Source organism: Palaemon carinicauda, chromosome 1, assembly GCF_036898095.1.
Source record: "Palaemon carinicauda isolate YSFRI2023 chromosome 1, ASM3689809v2, whole genome shotgun sequence".
Classification (NCBI taxonomy): Eukaryota; Metazoa; Arthropoda; class Malacostraca; order Decapoda; family Palaemonidae; genus Palaemon; species Palaemon carinicauda.
This window is the reverse complement of record NC_090725.1, coordinates 306,386,438-306,408,714: the sequence shown is the minus strand read 5'-3', so window position 1 is coordinate 306,408,714 and position 22,277 is coordinate 306,386,438. Positions and strand designations below refer to the sequence as shown.

The window sequence follows — 22,277 nt, the reverse complement described above, 5'->3', positions numbered from 1 at the left end:
CTTTCCTCATTGACCCGTTTATAGTCCGAACGGTCGCCTCAGGATAAGTTCCATGTGGGGCGATCCAAGTTCCGGTGGCTTCAGGCAATGTTTAACCGGACTCCCTGGCCCTATGGGACCAGCGGAACTATTAAACCTGCAATGGGTGTTGACCTATGGAGCCTCTTGATGGTAGTGGATATTCTCGTCCTTTCCCCACATTCTTGATGCGGTTCTCGGACTCGTCAAAGGAAAGGGGGGGGGGGCATGTTCCGGTCCAGGCCTATGGTCAAGACCTGAAGGATACCTCTCCATCATTCAGGCAGGCTTAAGGGCCTTAGTCTGGCCCCTCTTCAGATCCTACCGCTCCTGCCAAGTCGCCCCGTTGCGTGTCGACTTCATGCTAACCAGCAGGGGACGCATTTTCACACCTTCACATCTTGCAGTAGAGATATCGGGATGATTGAGATTCTCTCAATTCCACCATCGGCTCTCTCATTCCAGGCAGGGGAATGTTTCTCTCAGACTATCCGAGCAGAGCCTCATAGAGAGAGTGTACCTAGGGGTCTTTGACCTTGGGTAACCAGCAAGTGCTGGTCTGGGGGACCTGATCGCGACAGCTTGGAACCTCAAGCTTCCGCTAGTTTTCCCCCCAGTCTCAGACCCCGAGACTCTGGCAAGATGCATTCCGGTGATGGTGGGACAACTTCGACGCCTGCGTCTTCCCTCCTTTTTGTCTGCGGACAATGGGTCTCAACAAAACCAGGTTGTCTGTCAACCTTTCAATGGGAGAGCTCCACTGGGACTATGTGCAGAACGGTTTCTGGACCCTCTGCTTCCCCTGACGGAACTCCCGGGAGAGCTTCTCCCACGGCGCAGACTACTCAAGCAACCACACTGCGACATCTCTCCCGAACCGGGGCGTCGCTTCGGCTTCATGCCTGGAGACACTACGCTTCCTCCTCTAGAAGAGACAACCCGCTACAGTCGCGGTACGGAGGTCGCGTCATCTGCGATAGTCATCCACAGGGGTCTCCCAGGCAAAGTGAAGAGTCTAAGGTGGTTGGTGCCGTGGGAGATATACTTCTTCCCGTGAGGCCTCTTCTCCAGCAATAAAGGTCTTATTGCCTTTCGGCGGGAGGAAACTCCTTTCCGCTCTTGGCAATGAAGCCTGTCGCTCAGCCTTTCCCTGACCTTCAGGCTTAAAGGAATAACTTTTTCCTACCCGCTGGATCTATCCTCGCTCATGCGAAGCTACGATCGTCCCTGCCCTAGTCGGAGGAAGACCTCCAACTTGGAGCATGGCTCGGACTTTTAGTCCTTTAAGAGATCTTCTCAAGACCCTTTTACGACAGGCCTCGGATTGTATTCCGCCCTGGGTCTTCTGCTCACTCTGGCCACGGCCAGTGTGTGAGCAATCTTCTTGGTCTCTTACTACTCCCCCCCTTTCTAAGGAAGAGGGGAAGGCAACATTCAGGCTCGCTCCTGAGTTGTTGGCTAGACTCAGAATCTGAGGGTCCCGACCCTTCGGTCCGATTCATTCAAGATTTTGAGTCTCCATTCTGTGTCTGATGTCCCAAGACCTTCTCTTTCTTGCCAGTACAGGAATCGAGAGGTTAGCGCTGGGAACAGCTGCAGTTTGGCCTCAGTTGCAGCCGATTTGGGAACACAAGGAGGACATGGGGGGAGAGTCACCAGTATACCTCTTCAGCCCGGACTCAAGGACATTCATCTCGACCTGTCTTCAGACCCTCCCCCGTCACGTCGCCCTACAGCACGATGTTGGATACATCGCAACGTCCCTCGCCTTCGAGTAATACTACTCTGTGACGCAGGTGCTACAAGCTGGAGTCTGGAAGCGTCTGATGACCTTCGCAGCCCGCTTCCTGCAGGGCGTGACCCACAGGAGTCTCGATACGTTTTCTATCGCTCTGTGGTGGCTACACAACAGCTGGTCTAACCTCAGGCTCCTTTTTGGACAGGTAGCAGAAGGTTGAGGGCATTGTTATCAGGTTTTAGTCTGCATGAACGAAAGAAGTATGTCTGGCCCTTACTTCTTTCTTCATCATCCCCTCTACGGGGAAGCAGCATCCTGGTCTCTGCATAGCTGACCTCGAACCTCTGCAGGTAAACCATGCTTCCTTGTGTTCCGAGTATTGAGTCAATACTGTCGCGTCCCCCATACCCTGACGAGGTGGTATTGGGAACGTCTTAACCCAGAGTTCCTTCTGGAACTCCAGGTCAACTGCCTAAGACGGGTCACACTTCTTCCTTCACACACAAGCTTACGTAGGCCACATGGTTCCTTGCGGTGCAAGGAACTTGTGAGGTGCAGGGACTCCTTTTCTCGAGTGCGACTCACTCGGATTCTGAGTCCCCGGGTAAAGCCAAAGCCAGTATGGCTGGGGACTTTCCACCCTTCCTAAGGGATAAGTCACCCTTTGTAAATAGCGTGGTTTGTATTTCGGTTACGGAACAAATGACAAATTCGAAGATAATTTGTATTTTTCCTAACCATACAAACCTTAGCTATTTACACATATTTGCCCGCCAGCCCTGTCCCCCAAGACAAGTCCTACCTCTAAGTGAAAGTGAGTATTCACCTGTGTGTGAGGGGGAGGAGGGGTAGCTAGCTACCACTCCCCTACCCCCCCGCTAACTAGCGCGGGGGTAATACACCCTCGTTAAATTCTAATGGCTCGCCATTTCAGCTACGCTAAAAGTAATACCCTTTGTAAATAGCTAAGGTTTGTATGGTTAGGAAAAATACAAATTATCTTCGAATTTGTCATTTTTAAACAAAAAAATATGATAGGTTACAACATGTAGACTTTTAAAACCTTCCCTTTAACTTAATGCATACAGTACGTACAGTACTAAACTATAAAACAGGCACAAATACAGTTTTAGAATGTACAGTAAGAATATTAAAGTAAAAAATAAAGATTGTTACTGTACTCACCACGAAAGAAGTAGAAGAAAAACTTGAATGGTGATGGCGATGAATTTGCTGCACAATAGAAATGATGATGATGAAGCTGATGATGTGTTCTACTGTGCAGCCAATGATAGTATTTTATGTCTCTTCAGACGGAGGTGTCTTTTCCTGGGACACCTCTTCAACTTCTTCCTGGGAAACTTCTTCAATTTCTTCCGAAGGCGTACTAGCAGGAGGAACTGGCTCTTTTTTGCGAGGCTGGAAGAACATTGTGATCGGAAGTTGTTGCCGCTGCTTCTTTTTTCGATCCAAGAGCATTTTGTAGGGAGTCATGTCTTCATCGATCTTGTCGCAGAATTGCATCGAGCGAACCATATCCTCGTCCCACTCTTGCAACATTTCTTTCAACTCCTTCGCATGGTTGCAGGCCTTGGCAAGCCGTTCTAATGTTAAGCCCGTTTCTTCGACATTTTCTTGGGTCTCTTCCTGGGTATCACTCTCTTCTTCACTTGCCGATTTCGTTAGGTCTTCGAGGTCTGCGTCAGTTAGGGGCTGGGAATGGCAGTCCAACAACTCGTCGACGTCTTCAGTCGTCATGTCGCCAAACCCGTCACCTCCAATTATGGCAGCCAACTTCACAGATTTCCGTATTGCAGAGTGTTTGATTTCCGACGGAGTAAATCCCTTGTCGTCGTAAACAATATCGGGCCACAACTTCTTCCAGCTCGCATTCACGGTTGCAGGTTTCATCTCTTGAAGTGCCTTCTGAATATTCTGCAGGCACGTGGCTATGGTGTACTGCCGCCAGTACGCCTTCAAGTTAAAATCTTCATCCTCGTCATCTTGGGCAGCATCTACACACGCAACGTGTTCTTCGTGTAGAGGGCCTTGAACGCCCTGATAACCCCCTGGTCCATCGGTTGAATTAATGACGTGGTGTTGGGTGGCAGGAACTCAACCTGAATGCCCTCATGCGACAGGTCAGTTGCGTGTCCACCAGCGTTATCCATAAGGAGAAGGACCTTGAATGGCAAGCCCTTCTCTAAGAGATATTTGCTGACTTGCGGGATAAAACACTGATGGAACCAGTTGGAGGTCAGCATCTTCGTAATCCATGCTTTTTGATTATGCATCCAGTACACGGGAAGGAGATTCTTATTTTTATTTTTCAAAGCGCGAGGATTTTTCGACTTATAAATAAGCCCCGGCTTTAACAAAAATCCAGCAGCATTGCCACACATCACGAGGGTAACGCGATCCTTGAATGCTTTAAAGCCAGAGGCTTTGGCTTCCTCTTTGAACAGGAAAGTTCGCGACGGCATTCTCTTCCAAAACAAGCCAGTCTCATCCATATTAAAGACTTGTTCCGGCTTGTATCCACCTTCGGCGATAATATTCTTGAACGTCTGGTTCACGTAAGTTTCAGCAGCGGCAGTGTCAGCGGAAGCAGACTCCCCATGCAGGGAAACGCTTTTCAGGGCGAAGCGTTTCTGAAACTTCGCGAACCATCCTTTGCTTGCGGAAAAACGTTTCTGAGGCTGGGAATCAGTGGATGTCCCTGGTTGAGGATCATCTGCATCATCATCATCTTCAGCATGGTTGCCGTCGTCGTCTTTAGGTTCCTTTGCAGCAAAATTTTCATATAAGCTCAAAGCCTTTGTTTGGATGGTGTTCGTATCCAACGCTATGTTCTTCTTCCGGCAGTCGGCAATTCACACAGCTAAAGCACCTTCCATGCGTACGATCGTTTTATTACGCGTTGTAACGACTCGCTTCGCTGATCTGCTAAAGGTGATTGCAGCCGTCTTTCTAATGTTCGCCTCGTCCTTCTTGATATAGCGAACAGTAGATTCGTTGATGCCGAAATGGCGGCCGGCGGCCGCGTAACTTCTACCATCTTTTAACATGTCGAGAAGCGTAACCTTCTCAGCTATCGTCATCATCCTTCGGTGGCGTTTAGGCTCACTACCAGCCTTAAGAGAAGCAGAACGCTTGGGAGCCATTACAGTAGGATTTACAGTAACAAGAAGTTCAACTTAAAAAAGTCGCACACAGCACAGATTCACACACTTAAGAACGTCTACTCAGCGATACGCGGTAACAGAGAGTGGACGATCCAGCCCCGCGAGAACTTTGATGCTGCGGGTAGGAGATGCGGGCAAAACACCAATCACAGGCTAGATAACAAAACTTGAGTTCTGATTCGTCATCTATCAGCGCTTGAACCAATCACAACCCGTCTTACAGTACTATGATGCGTTGGTTACCTACTGATAGAAGATGCCCCGCGCATACCGAACGTACGTAGATTAAGTAAATACCGTAATAATAATAAATAATGATAATAATACTGTACAGTAATAATAATAATAATAATGATAATAATAACAATAATAATTTTATTAACAACAACAACAATAATAATAATAATAACAATAATAATAATACAGCTTTACGTACGCTATTTTACGCTCTCTCTCTCTCTCTCTCTCTCTCTCTCTCTCTCTCTCTCTCTCTCTCTCTCTCTCTCTCTCTCTCTCTCTCTCTCGTACGCTTATTCGAAATGTGATTTTTGCAAAAAAGAATATTATTGGATGCAGTACTACGTACGTATACATACAAAAGATTCATGGAAAAGAAGCACATCCATTACAGTACACACCATTCTAATATGGTATGACTGCATCTGATTTGCGTTTCATATTCGATTTAATTTTACTACGTACTGTATACAGTACTGAATTATCGTATGATCACATTCTCTTTCCGTGTTTTATTTCTTTCTGTGCTGAATTATATATCATATGTAATGCAATGAACAATCAGTAAGAACAGATATTACTAATTACAGTATTAATTGAATTACAGGTAACAAAATATCGTATTTGGTTGTCTTCAGATTTCGCGGTATTTTCGAATTTTCCGGAAAATCCGCGATATGTATATATATATGGGTTATGGGAAAACCCCGCGAAGTAGTGAATCCGCGATTGTTGAACCGTGAAGTAGCGAGGGTTCACTGTAATTGTATTTGTTGATTTTTCAGCTTTGTAGAACGATTCCTTTCGGGGTTTTCGTTCTTTCTTTAGTGTTCATTCATTTTTAAATTACATAATTACATAGTTACATAATTATAAGTGTTTTAATTCTGTGTTGGTTATAGCTCTCCTTCCGTGAGTTCAAGTGGTTGTGAGGGCACTTGCCTTTTGTGTAATTCTTGTTTCCTTTCCCTCGGGATTCCTCTTCGGAGCCTTCCCGGGGGAATGGATGTTAACTAATGATTTTTGTTTTTATTTTTCACAGTTACCGATCTAGTTTGTTTCTGTAATGTGACAACGGAGTGAGCTGTCTTGTTGAGGCCTGGGGATTCGGCTGTTACTGCCTCCCCTATAGATCTTCATCAGGGGCGTGTCTCCTTCTCCTGGGAGTACTCCTGTGACGATTGACAGCTCTCCAGTTCATTTGAGAACACTCAGGAGGCTCGCCTCCTTGGGTGGGTAACTTTCCTTCCGAGGGAAGCTTTCCTGTCCAGGCTTGAGTTTTTCCCCTTTGGGGGGTTCTTCTCTTGCCTTTTTTTCGTGCGACTATGCTCTTGGTGCTGAGCGGTCGCACCTGCAGTTACGCTCAAGGGGCTGGACAACTGCAGGAGCCCCTCTTCGGAGGATTGCTCTTTTTAGGTCACTAGCTGACCCGTCTCTTCTACGAAGTGTTTCTCTTTCGTTCGCGAGAGAGTACACTTATAGAGACTCCTCATCGGAGGACTCTTCTGCTGTTGTTGCTTTTGGCCGCCTTCGCCGTAAGGCTCACCGTCCGCTACATCGTAAGGGCCTCCCATCTCCCTATAAGGGTGCTTAGAGGCGCCTTTTTGAATCTCCGTATGCAGCCTGCAGCTCCTTCCTCTTTAGATCTCTCCGGGGATCGATCTCCAACGCCTTCTTGGCCTTCCGCCCCTGGTGCAGATGGACAGCAGTCTGACCTCGTCTTCCGACAGACAACGGTCCCTTCGGGGCAAAGGGTTGCCTCCCACGGGGGTGCTTTCCTTGCGTGTCAGGGTTCCCCTGCGCGCCCTTCTGCAGTGTTTTCTCCAGCTCAGTGTTAGCGCACAGGCGCTCTCCTGATCAAGTGTTAGCTCACAGGCGCTCTCCTGCTCATCAGCGTTTTCCTGATCGCTAGCGCTCTCCTGTTCGCCAGCGCTCTCCTGATGATCGACGCTGCTGTTCCGTTGCGCTTCCAGTTCCACGTTCGCCTGCGCAATCTAGAACTTCGGTTCAGGTCTTGGCCAAGGACTCTTCTTCTACGCACAGGATTCCACGTGTTGCCTTCTGCTCGCCAGCGACCACAGACGCGTCAACGTTCGCCTGCTCGTCAGTGATCTCCTGCGCGTCAACGATCGCCATCGATCTGCCACGCGTGTCAGGTCCCCTGGACACCATCAGTAGCGATCTAGCGCTCCCCTGCTGTAGACCACGATCTCCGGTAGCTGAGTCTTGCCGTAGATCTTCCTCCTACTTGCCAGTGCTCACCTTTTCTTCTGTCCTTCTGTGCGCCAGCTTTCTTCAATTGCCAGCGCACATCTGCGCGCCCTTTCCTGCCACGCACCATAGGCGCCAACGGTTTTTCCTGACCGTCCAGGATCGCCTGCTTGACAGCTCGCTTCAGCGCTCACCTTCCTGATGCACCTGCACGCCTTCTGTTAAGTGCGATGCGCGCTAACCATCCCTAGTCTCTTACGCGTCAGCGATTGCCTACGCGCCCGCGCGATTCTTCGCCTGCGTGCTAGCGTTTTGTTAACGCACCACCGCTCGCCAATGCTCCGTCGCTTGCCGACGCCCCAACGCTTGCCGACGCCCCATCGCTTGCCGACGCGCCATCGCTTGCCAACGCGCCTTCACTCGCCTACGGGCCATCGCTCGCCAAGACGAGCCATTGGTCTCCCGACCGCCTGCGCTCACCCGCGCGACCCACGCCCACGTGCCCGCGCGACCGCACGCCCACGTGCCCGCGTGCCTACGTGCATGCGCGCCTGCGCACATGCACTCCAATGTTCGCCCGCGCGCGAACCAACGGTATTCCATCGCGCGGACCAACTGTGTTCCATCGCGTGGACCAACGGTGTTCCATTGCGCGAACCGACGGTGTTCCATCGCGCGAACCGACGGTATTCCATCGCGCGAGCCTACGGTGTTCCATCGCGCGAACGCCGGCTCGATTCCTGCAGTATCCATTGCTTGCCTACGGGTCATCGCTCGCCTGTGAACTTTCGGATTCCGACCACTAGCTCTCGCCCTTCCTACCACGCTCGCCCTTCCTACCACGCTCGCCCTTCCTACCACGCTCGCCCTCCTTCTGCGCTCCCTCGCGCACTTTCGTCTGCGCTCCTGCATGCCCACGCACGGGCGCTTCCACGTTCGGCCACGTGCAAACCATTGATTTACCATCGCGCGAGCGCCAGGGCGATTGCGACCGCGATTCCTGTCGGGGTTTCGCAACATGGCCAGCCTGGCGAGTCTTCTGGAGCGTATTTCCAGAACACAGTCTTCACCCCGTAAACGCAGAGCATGGCACATGCAAGAGCAGGAAGAATCTTCAGGGAGGTCTGAGCAACATTCTTCTTTCCAGAACGTGGGTTAGCCCTTCCTCGTCATTCCCTGGAAGGGTCTTGCCAGGGAGCTTTCCGTTCGAGATTTCTCCGTTGGGTAAGGGGTGACTGGTTTAGACCTTCCTCTTCTCCATCTCGTGGAAGGGGCTTACCAGGTCCTTTCCCTCCTCGGTTGCGACCTGAGGTTTTGTACAAGGAAGCTCCAGGAAGATCATGGGTACTTTCCTCCTCTCGGGCTCAAGCACCTTGGCATTTCATCGCCAAGTTTCGAACTTGCGGGCAAGCGCGATGTTGGACCATCTAGACGCAGTGACCGAGGGCTTCCTCTCGGGTGTCTCATCCGTGGATGTCGACAAGCTCAGACACGCTTAGACACTCTTCCATCCTTGGGAAGAGCATGTTTGTGCCCAAGGACAGAGACATGGACAACAGTTGTGTGGAGGAAGTCGACTTCCGTTTTCACTCCTCCAAGGCGCTTTCTTCCAGACCCTGCAGGCCTCCAGCGCCTCTTCTTTCAGCCTCGTCGGCCAAGTTAGCGGACCGGCTACGGCAGCTAAGGCAAGGTGTCCAATAGCAGTCCCCTCCTGTCAGGGACAGGTAGCACGAGAGGCTCTCCCGGGGGGGGGGGGGGGGGGGGGGGGCATAATCCTAGAGGGAGCGGCAGAGTTCACAAACTCTAGGATTAGCACCCCCCCCTTGCAGGTTTCACGCTGGGAGGATGCCTAAGGTTACTCATCCGGATAACAGCTTCCCGATGCCGATTCCTGCACGATCTCCGTGATCAGCCAAGGATATCGCGCCTCGCTCTTATCATCTCTCCGTCTCTGTCAGCGAATTCAGTGTCACTGAACCTCTATACCATGGGGTCGGCAAGAGTTTTGCCCGTTTGGGCAGAATGATCCAGGCCTTAGGAGAAGGTCCTCCATAGGGTCGTCGGCGGCTTCACCCTCCGGCTTCTTCAGTCGATCCTTTCTCGTAGGAAAGCATCTGAGTCGGGAATTCTGTCGTCGACCTCTCAGCTCTGATCAGGTTTGTCGAACAAACTTCGTCCTGCGTGGAACAGCAGAATCGATCAGACTGATAACGAGGCGGCAGGTTTCCTTAGGCCCTGGATCGGAAGGACGGGTACTTCCAGTTTCCATTCCATCCATCTTCCAGGAAGCTCTTGGAATTCAGCCTAGACTACAGGTGTTCCTGCTTAAGATGCGGTGTGGCAATCCTGCCACGGCATCGCAGGTTTTTCCCCAGAGAACTCTCCCTGCTTTCCTCATGGCAGCTCAGGAGCAAGCTTCCGCCTCCTTCTCCTTTTGGAGGTCTGGTCAACTCCGGTAGGCTCGGGTTCGATCTTCTTCAACGCCGGGACAAGCTTCCGGGTCCTTACCATGAGTGAGGGATCATGGTAATTTGCTAGGAGCCTTCTCTACTTCTGCCTCAACATCTGGAGTATCTAGCCATGATATTGAGTCAACGGCCTTACCACGTTGGAAACACATCTTCTCGTCCGATCAGCGAAGTTAAGCAACGTTGGGTCTGGTCAGTACTTGGATGGGTGACCGCCTGGGGACGCCAGATGCTGTTGCCTCCTTCTCCGAGCCTTCCCTTCAGTTGACTGTGGCAAGGCTGAGGAGAGTCGCAGTACCTGTTCTCAGTCAAGCAGAGCTTTCAGCCCTACTTTGGAACGTTTCCGGGGTCTCTTTTCCTCATTGACCCATCTAAAGTCCCGAACGGTCGCCTCAGGATAAGTTCCCTGTGAGGCGGCCCAAGTTCCGGTGGTATCAAAGCAACGATTAACCGGACTTTCTGGCCCCTATGGGACCAGCGGAACGTTTAGACCGGCAATGGGTGTTGACCTATGGAACCTCTTGATGGGAGTGGATATTCTCGTCCTTTCCCCACATTTTGATGCTGTTCTCGGACTCGTCAAAGGAAAGGGGGGGGGGGGGGGGGGCATGTTCCGGTTCAGGCCTATGGTCAGGACCTGAAGGATACCTCTCCATCATGCAGGCAGGCTTAGGGGCCGTAGTCTGGCCCCTCTACAGATCCTACAGTTCCTGCCGAGTCGCTCCGTGTGCGACGACTTCATGGTACTGGCGTACTCCAACCAGCAAGGGACGCATTTTCATACCTTCGCATCCTGCAGTAGGGATACTGAGATGATCCGATGTCCTCTCAATACCACTATCGGTTCGCTCATTCCGGGCTGAGGAATGTTCTCTCCGACTATCTGAGCAGAGCCTCGCAGATAGAGGGTACCTGGGGGTCTTTGGCCTTTAGTAACCAGCAAGTCCTGGCCTGGGGGACCTGATCGCGACAGCCTGGAACTTCAAGCTTCCACTGTTCTTCCTCCCAGTCTCAGACCCCTAGACTCTTTGGCAAGATGCTTTCCGGTGATGGTGGGACAACATCGACGTTTCATCCCACCATTGTTGTCTGTTGAGAATGGGTCTCAACAAGACCAGGTTGTCTGTCAACCTATCGATGGCCTTGAGAGCTCCACTGTGACTATACGCGGAACGGTTTCCGGACCCTCTGGTTCCCCTGACGGAACTCCTGGGAGAGCTTCTCCCACGGCACAGGCTACTCAAACAACCACAGTACAACATCTTTCACGAGCCGTGGCATCGCTTCGGCTTCACGCTTGGAGACACTACGCCGTCTTCTCGAGAAGAGACAACCCGCTACAGTTGCGGAGCGGAGGTCGCGTCACCTGCGATAGTCATCCGCAGGGGTCTACCAGGTGAAGTGGAGAGTCTTCGGTGGTTGGTGTCGTGGGAGAGATACCTCTTCCCTTGAGGCCTCTTCTCCAGCAATAACGGAGTTATTGCTTTTCGGCGGGAGGAAACTCCCTTCCGCTCTCGGCAGTGAAGCCTGTCGCTCAGCCTTTCCCGGTCCTTCAGGCTGAAAGGAATAGACTTTTTCCTTCCCGCTGGACCTTTCTTCACTCATGCGAAGCTGCGAACGTCCCTGCCCCCAGTCGGAGTGAGACCTCCTCCATGGAGCATGGTTCAGACTTTTTAGTCCCTTAAGAGATCTTCTCAAGAACCATTACGTCAGGCCTCCGATCGTATTCCGTCTTGGGGAACGGTGCTCCTGCTCACTCTGGCCTCGGCCAGTATGTAAGCAATCTTCTTGGTCTCGTACGACTCCTCCCTTTCTAAGGAATAGGGGAAGGCAACATTCAGGTTCGCTCCTGAGTGGTTTGCTAGACTCAGAATCTTGGGGTCCCGGCCCTTCGGTCCTAATCCTTCAAGATTTCGAGTCACCATTCTGTATCAGATGACCCAAACCTTCTCCTTCTTGCCAGTAAAGGAATCGAGGGCTTATCTTTGGGAACAGCTGCAGTTTGTCCTCACGTGCAGCCGGGTTGGGAGCACAGGAAGGACACGGGAGAGTCACCAGTATACCTCTTCAGCTCGGACTCAAGGACATTCATCTCAACCTGAATCCAGACCCTCCCCCGTCACGTCGCCCTACAGCACGATGTTGGATACATCGCAACGTCCCTCGCCTTCGAGTAGTACTACTCTGTGACGCAGGTGCTACAAGCTGGAGTCTGGAAGCGTCTAATGACCTTCGCAGCCCGCTTCCTGCAGGACGTGACCCACAGGAGTATCGATACATTTCTATCGCTCTGTGGTGGCTACACAACAGCTGGTCTAACCTCAGGCTCCTTTTGGACAGGTAGCAGAAGGTTGAGGGCATTGTTATCAGGTTTTAGTCTGCATGAACGAAAGAAGTATGTCTGGCCCTTACTTCTTTCTTCATCGTCCCCTCTACTGGGGAAGCAGCATCCTGGTCTCTGCATAGCTGACCTCAAACCTCTGCAGGTAAACCATGCTTCCTTGTGTTCCGAGTATTGAGTCAATACTGTTGCGTCCCCCATACCCTTACGAGGTGGTATTGGGAACGTCCTAACCCAGAGTTCCTTCTGGAACTCTAGGTCAACTGCCTAGGACGGGTCACACTTCTTCCTTCACACACAAGTTTATGTAGGCCACACGTTTCCTTGTGGAGCAAGGAACTTGTGAGGTGCAGGGACTCCTTTTCTCGAGTGCGACTCACTCGGATTCTGAGTCCCCGGGTAAAGCCAAAGCCAGTATGGCTGGGGACTTTCCACCCTTCCTAAGGGGTAAGTCACCCAATGTAAATAGCGTGGTTTGTATTTCGGTTACGGAACAAATGACAAATTTGAAGATAATTTGTATTTTTCCTAACCATACAAACCTTAGCTATTTACACATATTTGCCCGCCAGCCCTGTCCCCCAAGACAAGTCCTACCTCTAAGTGAAGTGAAGCAGTTCACCGGTGTGTGAGGGGGGGAGGGGTAGCTAGCTACCACTCCCCTACCCCCCTGCTAACTAGCACGGGGGTAATACACCCTCGTTAAATTCTAATGGCTCGCCATTTCAGCTACGCCGAAAGGTTAGGAAAAATGCAAATTACTCCGAATTTGTCATTTTCCTGCTGGTCATAGCCTTGGCAAAGCGAGTAGGAGAGATTCATGGTACAGTACTGTATTTCGTATGCCACAAGTCATCTTGTAGGGATGGTAGGAGCTCCTCTTCACCTTTGTTCAGTAGATCATGGCAAAGATTAAGAACCCAGCTGCTCACAACTCCAGGTTTGAGCCATTCCCCATCTCTTCTCTAAAAGAAGCAACTTGCAATGTTCTAGTATACTTGTTTCTCTACCCTGTTATAGCTCTACAGCACTACCAGAAGAGAACTAGGAATTCATGCTAGAATATCTGAGACTTTTCTATGCCAGAAGATTGAAAAAGATACCTAAAAACTCATCTTTGTTTTGGCTTCTTTAGATCATCAACCATGCTTTATCTGTAACCAGTGAGCGAGGGAATGAAAGGAATAGTCCTGTTAGGGGTATAGCTTCCAGCCTAGCATTCAGGAATAATCTGTCAGTGGTGCAAGTTTTAAAGGGAGGAGCCTGGAAATGTCAGACAACCTTCACTGCCCACTACCTTTGGGTGTATACCCATAGATCATTGGCTACCTTTATCCTTGGTCCAGTGATAACTGCTCAATGGGTCGTGTAGCAAACCTAGGTCCCTCATGTGATTATGATGTCTAAATTGAAATATAGAGTAACTGGCCTTTTCTTCCCTTGGGTGCAACTGTTGTGCCGTTATGTGCTATACCAGATGTCATATGCAGGTAAACCTCATAAGCAAACAACTTCTCTTTCCAAGCAAGTTTGGTGGAGAAGTTTTCCCCCATCCTTCCATACGAGGACAAGGATGTATAGAATGTATGCAAACCCATTTCTCATAATGACCCCTCTTAATGAGAGAATGCCTTGATGAAGTCATTGAGCTTCAGCACGGCATTTCATTCCCGTGCTGAATCTTGGTGACGGGCAAGAGGGCTCTCGAACTTGGGGAAATTGCTCCCCCAGTTCGAATCTAAATTTCTCTCTTTCTTATCTTTTTCTTCCTCTTTATATTGCTTCAACCTTCTCCTAATATTATAAACTTTCTTTCATGATGCTGTCCCAACCCTATGAGTAAAATTTTCCAAATGTATATGTGTATATTTTTACATATATATGTATGTTTATTATCTTTTTTTTTTTTTTTTTTCTCTTTATGGCATGGATGTTTCTACATCTGTTATTGCCACTTGGGCGGATGTTTCTGCATCCGGTATTGCTGCCTGCTTTGATGAATGTGAAAGGTGTCGCGGTTGGGAGGCCTTTGTGCTCAAAGCTATATGTGAGTGTATAGGATGATCTCAGCCATCCCGAAGATGGTTTGGACCTTTTTGGCGGAACTATTCCAAGTGTTGGGTCTTCGGAATCCAGGGGGATCCAATGCTTGGGGTAGGACTCTCGGCTTCTGGCCGGAAGCCCGTCATTACAGATATGGGGAGGATGATTCCATAGTTTCTTGGTCTCAGTCCTAACAGGCGGGTTCAGCTTACACCTGTGCCTCTATATCTGTTTTGATGCTATCCTTCGGGTAGGGTATGGAGTGGACCATCTGGGAAGTATACTCTCACTGTGCCGGTAGTGGAGAGTGCAAATTTCCTTCCCAACATGTGATGCCTTAATGTTCTCAAGCAGGTAAATCAAACTATTCAAAAAATCACTCTTCTCTTTTCTTTATTCCGATGGATTCTTGTGAGAATGACCCCACCTCCCCTGGATATGCTGACTCGCCCCCGGCACTGTTGACGACCTCTGGCAATTCATTTAAAGAAAACTCCGTTGACGACGTAGGAACTAAAAAGGACTGTTCTTTAAACATTCCGAAAAAGGGTAATTTGGGCAACACAGGAAAACTGAAAGTCCTGCACGTTACCCAAATCCCTTTAGAAGCTAATTATGATGTGCTACATAAAATATTTGAGTGTTACGGATCAATAAAAGAAATTAGAATGAAACTTCAAGATGATAATTGGGAATCTTGGTTATCATTTAATTGTCACGAGGAAGCATTTAATGCAAGCTGTAACATTGTTGATATTAAAGTAGGTAATATGAGTGTTAAGGGTGCTCTGTGTGATGGGGCACCTAAAGATCTGGATGTCTACAGACCAGCAGACTGGGCTGATAAAGATATAGAGGCAGATATACCATCCCAAAGAAAGCCAAAACCACCAATGTGGCTTCTTGCTCAATCTGTAGGAGGTACGGAAAATTATTTCAAGATATGCAAATTTCTTCAGAGGAAGGTAGGTACGATCGCACCTGGAGATAGTATCTCGATTCGGGAAGAAAAGTTTCTTGATAAAGGCCAAGTCATACACACAGTCTGTTATAGTCTAATTTGAAGACAGTAAATGATGATATAAAATTGGACATCAAACCCCATCTAAACTTTAGCTATGGAAGGGGAGTGGTTTTTAATAGGGATCTGTATGAATTTACTGAAGAGGAGATATTGGCCATGTGTCCCCTATCAGTGTGGAAAGTACATAAAGTACCTGGAACATCAATGATTGTTCTTACTTTCCAGGATGCTGATGTACCTTTCCACATAGACATAGAAAACGAAAGGATCAGAGTTCAACCTTTTAAGCAGAAGCCACTGCAATGTTATAATTGCTTTAAATTTGGACATCCTTCCAAAGTTTGCAATAATGAAAAAATTTGTAATACTTGCTCCAAAATTTACCATGGGGATTGTACACTTGAGGCAAGGTGCTTAAACTGCAACTCTAATCATAAATCTAATGATAGGAGCTGCCAGTTTTATAAGTTAGAAGAGGCTGCCCTCAATAAATCAATTATTGAACATGTAAGCGTGGGGCATGCCAAGAGATTATTAAATAAATCTAATACTTATGCAAAAACATTAAAAACAGGAGAAAAAGTTCCTCGGGAATCATCTCACCCACCTACTACTGTAGGTAGTTCTCGAAAAAGGAATTCACAATCTATTGATAAAGTGCTGCATAAGACAAGAACATCTCCTCCTAAAGATTTATCATTGAGTATCAACAAAAAGACATTGCCCACCACTATCAAACCTTTGTCCCCCATTACAAAGGATAGTACTAACCTCTCCCGGGCCATATCCTTGCCTGATTTGATGGAGATTCCACCTGACACCAAGTTATCAGGTGTACCTGTAGTGGGGAAGGTACAAAAACCTGGTAACTTGCAACCTATTAATCGTAAAAGAGAGAGACCTCCATCTCTCTCACCCCCTTCCATAAGAAATACTAGAATTATGACATCAAATAAATATGATGTTTTGTCTGTTGATGTTGGCGATCAACCAGAAGACAATTTAAATAAATCAGAAATTCAAGTTGAGGTCCACCATCCCCCTCAACAAATATATAAAAAAGATACAAAGAAAAACTCCAACGTAAAACCCAACATAACAAGACCATCTCTGAAGAAACCTACAAGTAATAATGTTAGATTAAAAACTGCTAATGGGAAGACCTCACCCAAGACGTCTTCCAGAAATAATCCATAGTTTTCTCCTCCATTTTGCAATGGAACTGTCAGGGTTTGAGGGCGAAATATGAAGAAATTAAGGTCCTAATTCATGAGCATTCCCCCATAATAGTATGTCTACAGGAAAGTATGCTTGATTCTAACACTCCTAGTCCTCGAGAGTATGTTAGCTATAGAACACCATATAATCAACAAGCAGGGAGCCATGGCGGAAGTCTCGTGTACATTCGTCGAGATGTTCCCCAAATACCCATGTCTATACGTACAACTCTGCAGGCAGTTGTTGTACAAATTGATATAGGGAGAAAATATACAATATGCTCTCTGTACTTACCTCCAAATGATGATATTTTATATGATGATTTAGCAGAAGTTATTCAACAACTCCCTCAACCTTTTCTCTTACTGGGAGATATGAATGGTAGACATCCTTTATGGGGTGATGTTTTGGCCAACACAAGGGGCAATATTATCTCATCAATTGTGGAGAACCAGGATGTGGGGCTCCTTAATACAGGAGAGCCCACGCACTTCCATGTTCAGACAGGTACTTTGTCATGCATTGACCTTTCAATTGCAAGCTCTAACTGCCTTCTTGATTTTGATTGGAGGACATTAGATGATTGGCATACTAGTGATCATGCACCAATCATTATAAACACCAACAAGGGTCCACCTTTGCAAAGATCGCCACGTTGGAATCTAGACAAGGCAGACTAGGTTAAATTTTCTGAGCTAAGTGAAATCGAAGGGAGAGCAGAACAGTTTGAAAGTATTGATGACGTTATAGACCTGCTGAATGGAACTCTTCATACAGCAGGAGTCAATTCAATTCCCAAAACAACAGGGTTATTCAAACGACGACCAGTCCCGTGGTGGTCTTCAGAACTAACTGCACTCCACAGAGCCACAAGAAGATCTCTAACACGATTGCGTAGACTCCGAACTGATGAGAATTTAATTATGTACAAGAAATGTAGAGCACAGTTCCGTCGTGCCATGAAAGAAGCAAGGCGCCAGTCATGGATGTCTTTTGTTTCCTCCATTAACAGTAGAACACCACCATCTTCTGTGTGGAGGAAAGTAAAAAAGATAGCTGGCAAATTCACCCCCAACCCACCACCAGTGTTGAAGGTGAATGGCCAGTATGTAACTGAAGCAAATGAAGTTAGCAATGCCTTGGCTAATCATTTTTCAAATGTATCCAGCAAGTATGAAGGAGCCCCTGGTCACCAGTATAGGAGCACTGAAGAAAATAAAATTTTAAATTTTGCAACAAGAAGGGAAGAGTCGTATAATTCTCCTTTCACTGAAAGAGAATTTGATTCCGCACTTGCTCATTGCAACGATACAGCCCCTGGACCCGATGGAATTCCATATGCAATGATTAAACATGTACATTTTAATACAAAGCTATTTATTTTAAGCATTATAAATAGAATATGGCATGATCATAGTTACCCAAGTGTTTGGGAACTAGCCATTATTTTAGCCTTTTTAAAACCCGGTAAAGACAAGTTTTTAGCAGCAAACTATCGTCCTATTACATTGACATCTTGTTTATGTAAAATCATGGAGAAGATGGTCAATGCAAGGCTGATATGGTACCTTGAAAAGAAAGGTATTTTATCACCGATTCAATGTGGATTCCGAAAAATGCACTCAACGACTGATGTGTTGATACGACTTGAGTCTTCTATTTGTGAAGCCTTTGCTTCCAAACAGCACCATGTTACAGTATTTTTTGACCTTGAAAAGGCATATGATACCACATGGAGATATGGTATTCTTAAAACCATTCATGAATTGGGATTGAGAGGAGAGCTGCCACTATTTATTCAGGCATTTCTTTCACGTAGAGTTTTTCAAGTGAGAGTGGGGGAAACTCTATCAGAGAGTAAGTGCCAGGAAGGAGTTCCTCAGGGTAGTGTGCTGAGTGTAACCCTTTTTGCACTAGCAATTAATGGGATATCCTCAGCCATTCCCCAGGATGTTCTCTCAACATTATTTGTGGATGATCTCTCAATATCATTTGCTGGCACTAGAATGGCAATGGTTGAGAGAAAAATCCAACTCTCTATTGATAAAATTATCCAGTGGGCTGACATGAATGGATTCAAGTTCTCGACAAGTAAAACTACCATTGTCTATTTTTGTCGTATCCGGGGAGTACACCCAGACCCGGATATATACATTAAAGGTCAACGGATACCATGTGTATCGGAAACCAAATTTTTAGGTTTGATATTTGACTGTAGACTTACATGGGTTTCTCACCTAAAAGCGCTAAAAGCTAAATGTGTTGAAGCTCTGAATATCTTAAAAGTATTGTCCCATACATCATGGGGGGCAGACCGCAATACTATTTTAAAATTATACAAGGCCTTGATTTTTTCCAAAATTAGTTATGGTTGTGAGGTATATTCTTCAGCCACCCCAAGCCGGTTAAAAATATTAGATTCGATACATCATGCAGGTATTAGATTGTCTACTGGAGCTTTTAAAACCTCGCCTATCCCAAGTCTCCTTGTTGATGCTGGTGAGTTACCTCTAGACCTTTACCGAATGTCTTCCATTCTTCGGTATTGGTTTAGATTGCAAAGACTCCCTAACTCTCTAGCCTTTCAGACTGCAAGCCTTGTAAGACAAGCGTCATACTTTGAGTTGCACCCAAAATCTCCTCAACCTTATGGCTTTCGGGTGAAACGATTATTAAATAGTCTGGATATAATTAGAAATAAGATACTTCCATTCAAGATATCATCAACGCCTCCATGGAAGTTACCAGAGATATCTTTTTGTAAATATTTTATTGGAGATAAGAAGAATATGTCAGACATAGAAGCCAGGTCTCTTTTTAATGAACATGTTAAAGAACATAGAGGATCAACTTTTATCTATACTGATGACTCCAAATCTGATGCTGGCGTTGGATTTGGAGTACATAGTAATGGTTTTAATTGTAGAGGTGCACTTCCTCTGACCGCTTCCATATTTACTGCCGAACTGTATGGCATATTAACTGCTATTGAGAAAATAGCGTTGGAGAAGGAGGGTAATTTTACAATTTTTAGTGATGCAAGGAGTGTCCTTCAAGCTATGGAAGTTTTTAATTCTAATAACCCTCTAGTTTTAAAGATTTTAGAATGGCTTTTCCTTATTGGACGGAGAGGTATAACAGTTCAATTTTGTTGGGTTCCAGCACATGTAGGTGTGTCCGGGAATGAGAAGGCAGATTCACTGGCTAAGGAGGCTGCATCCGAGTTGCTGCCAAGAAGATATCCCATTCCCTGTAATGATTTCTTACCTGACATCAAGAAATTGGTTTGCAATAAATGGCAACAGCAATGGGATAGTCAAGATGGCAATAAAATGAGGGAAGTAACAAATGACATATCTCCTTGGAGGTATAATATGATGCCCCGAAAATGGGAGACGTCTCTTTGTCGTCTCCGTATTGGTCACACTCGGTTGACACATGAGTTTCTGCTGAAGGGCCAACAGCAACCGTATTGTGACAACTGTTTAGTACCTCTAACAGTAAGGCATTTGTTGACCGAATGCCCCAATTATAACATCTTGCGGAATAGATATTTGTTTGAGGCTCGAGGTGAGGGTGGCAGGTTCATCCTTGCCAAGATTCTTGGAAATGATGTGTCCTACCATGCACGTGGCATTTTTAGATTTCTTTCAGAAGCAGGTCTTCTGAAAAATATTTAACTTTTATGACATTCAATTTTTATGATTTTAATTGAATACTCTTTAATTTTTTATTTTATTTCATTTTTTACTTTTGTATATAAATTAAATGTTACCGGCGTCAATGACCTTAGATGTCAGGATGCCTGAAAACTTTAAATCATTCATTCTCATAATGACCACACATTCAGACATACTGTATTTATCACACTGATATAGGTTTTTCCATGACCCTCCACCAGATTTCTGGTTAGGGCTTATTCGAATACATGTAACATCTTCATGCTCATGTCATTAGGTAGACAGGAGTCATCATCTCTGCTCCTATACAGGACTAGGGGCTCTGTCATTGCGCAGAAACCTAACCAGCTAGTTTGGCTCATAGGTACTTCCTCCTCCAGAAGGATTAGTTTCCTTTAAAGGATGATGGTTTGTACTGTACTGTATTCATGTAGGAACAAATCACAATTTTTTAAAGTACAGGTAATTTGTATTTGTTCCTTCATGAATACAAATTTGAGTCCTTTAATAAGGAGACTGATTCAAGTACAGCTGAAACTTGTCAGTTAAAAGTTATAACGAGGTGTTAGCAGAAGCTGGCAATTACAGACTGTTGGCGGGGAATCCGCATTCCTCTGAATAACACATGTGCCATTGACTTTTTTCAAACTTGGCTTTTAAGGTTTTCTTTCTTTAACTTTTGGACAAGTCATTTGTTCCCGTTGACGACGCTTTGCCATGCCTTTGGACTGAATCCCTTGACGGGGAGTAAAACTTCAGCCTCTTGTTACATTGTCATTGGGTTTGAACTTGAGTGGCAGGTTAATACTGTATTCCACCATTGAATCCGACTTCCCTGATTGTCTAACCTCCTTTGAGCCATAAAGGAAGACATTATCAGGAGGAACAACTTCTTCCCGAGAGAGACATTAGTCCTTTTATTTATGGTGGTTGCATGCACTCGCAAGCAATGTCTCTGAGCACTCTTGTGTTTCGGACTTTGAATCATCGTTTATCGATGAAAGCGCTGCTTTATTATACTACTTTTTCCTGACAGATATGGACGAGGTAGTAATTTCACAAGAGGCAGAGCAATGGACAGTGAAAATTCTTTGTATTGGTTACCACCACATGTTCACCAGCTCTACCTTTCCTTTCAATCCAGTTCCAGGACACGGTCCTTCTATCGGCAAGTAACGAAGAAAGTGCGCTTTGCATTTTGAGGTGCAGGTAATGCTCCTAAAGGGCTCTATAGAAGACGTTCAGGAGAGCTCTCCGTGCTTCTTCATCTGCAGTTTTCTGCTATAGAGACTTCGGGATTGGAGACCCGTAATAGTTCTCTCAGTCCTGAAGGAATTCATTCAATCAGATTCGGTTCAGGGTGGAAATTCCCATCTAATTAGACTCATTTCAACAATCACTTAAGGGCCACTGGAGGTTGCAAAGGATGCAATAGCATAGTGGAAACAGAAGCTACACTTACTGGAAGAAGGATACTTTCTTGTTGGAGCTTAATTGAAGAACTTTTTAATCTGTTACATGACCTGACATAAGCAACAATAGTTTTTCATAAGTGTTAAAAAGAGATTTACTGTATTTTGGTGGATTCCAAAAATAATTTTTTTATTGAAATCTTTGGAATTATTAATTTTTTGGTTGAAGCTGTGGAAAATCATTAAAAAATACAATGTAATTGATAAATTTTTATTTATACAATAGTGTTGTATTGTAATATTCTATTATTCTATTTTTTACTACTGTAATTCAGTATTAAAATGGACCTTTGAAAAATGGTTAATGAGTATTTTAAACTTGAAAGTTTCTGAAATAAGAACTTGTTAATTACAGGATAATTTTAATTTTTGATAAAGTGGTTACCAGCTTGCTTTCATGGTTGTTATATCTTATGTACCATGCAATAATTATTTTGTAATTCTTAAGATGTACCATACAATAAATGCTTTCCTTTATTCCCACAGCACGATCCACTGCACCAGTACGATGGTGTACTATATCACCACCAGAGCAGGAGAAATGTAATGCTTTAGCCAAAGCTATTGTGGGAGATGCAATACATTTTGATAAAACATTTACTGAACTTAAATGTGAACAGGTAATATTCATTCATGGCAAAT

The 22,277-nt window shown here is 46.2% G+C and overlaps 1 protein-coding gene and 1 pseudogene across 1 annotated transcript in view; both read left to right on the top strand.

The window, feature by feature from the left end:
• Positions 1-22,277, top strand: part of Tsf2 (transferrin 2) — an 89,631-nt gene that overhangs the window by 9,509 nt on the left and 57,845 nt on the right. The window contains exon 2 of the mRNA XM_068393541.1: positions 22,122-22,255. Within this exon, the coding sequence (XP_068249642.1) occupies positions 22,122-22,255 (134 nt within the window). The remainder of the gene's footprint in view (positions 1-22,121; positions 22,256-22,277) is intronic.
• Positions 9,980-10,098, top strand: LOC137659064 (5S ribosomal RNA; annotated as a pseudogene).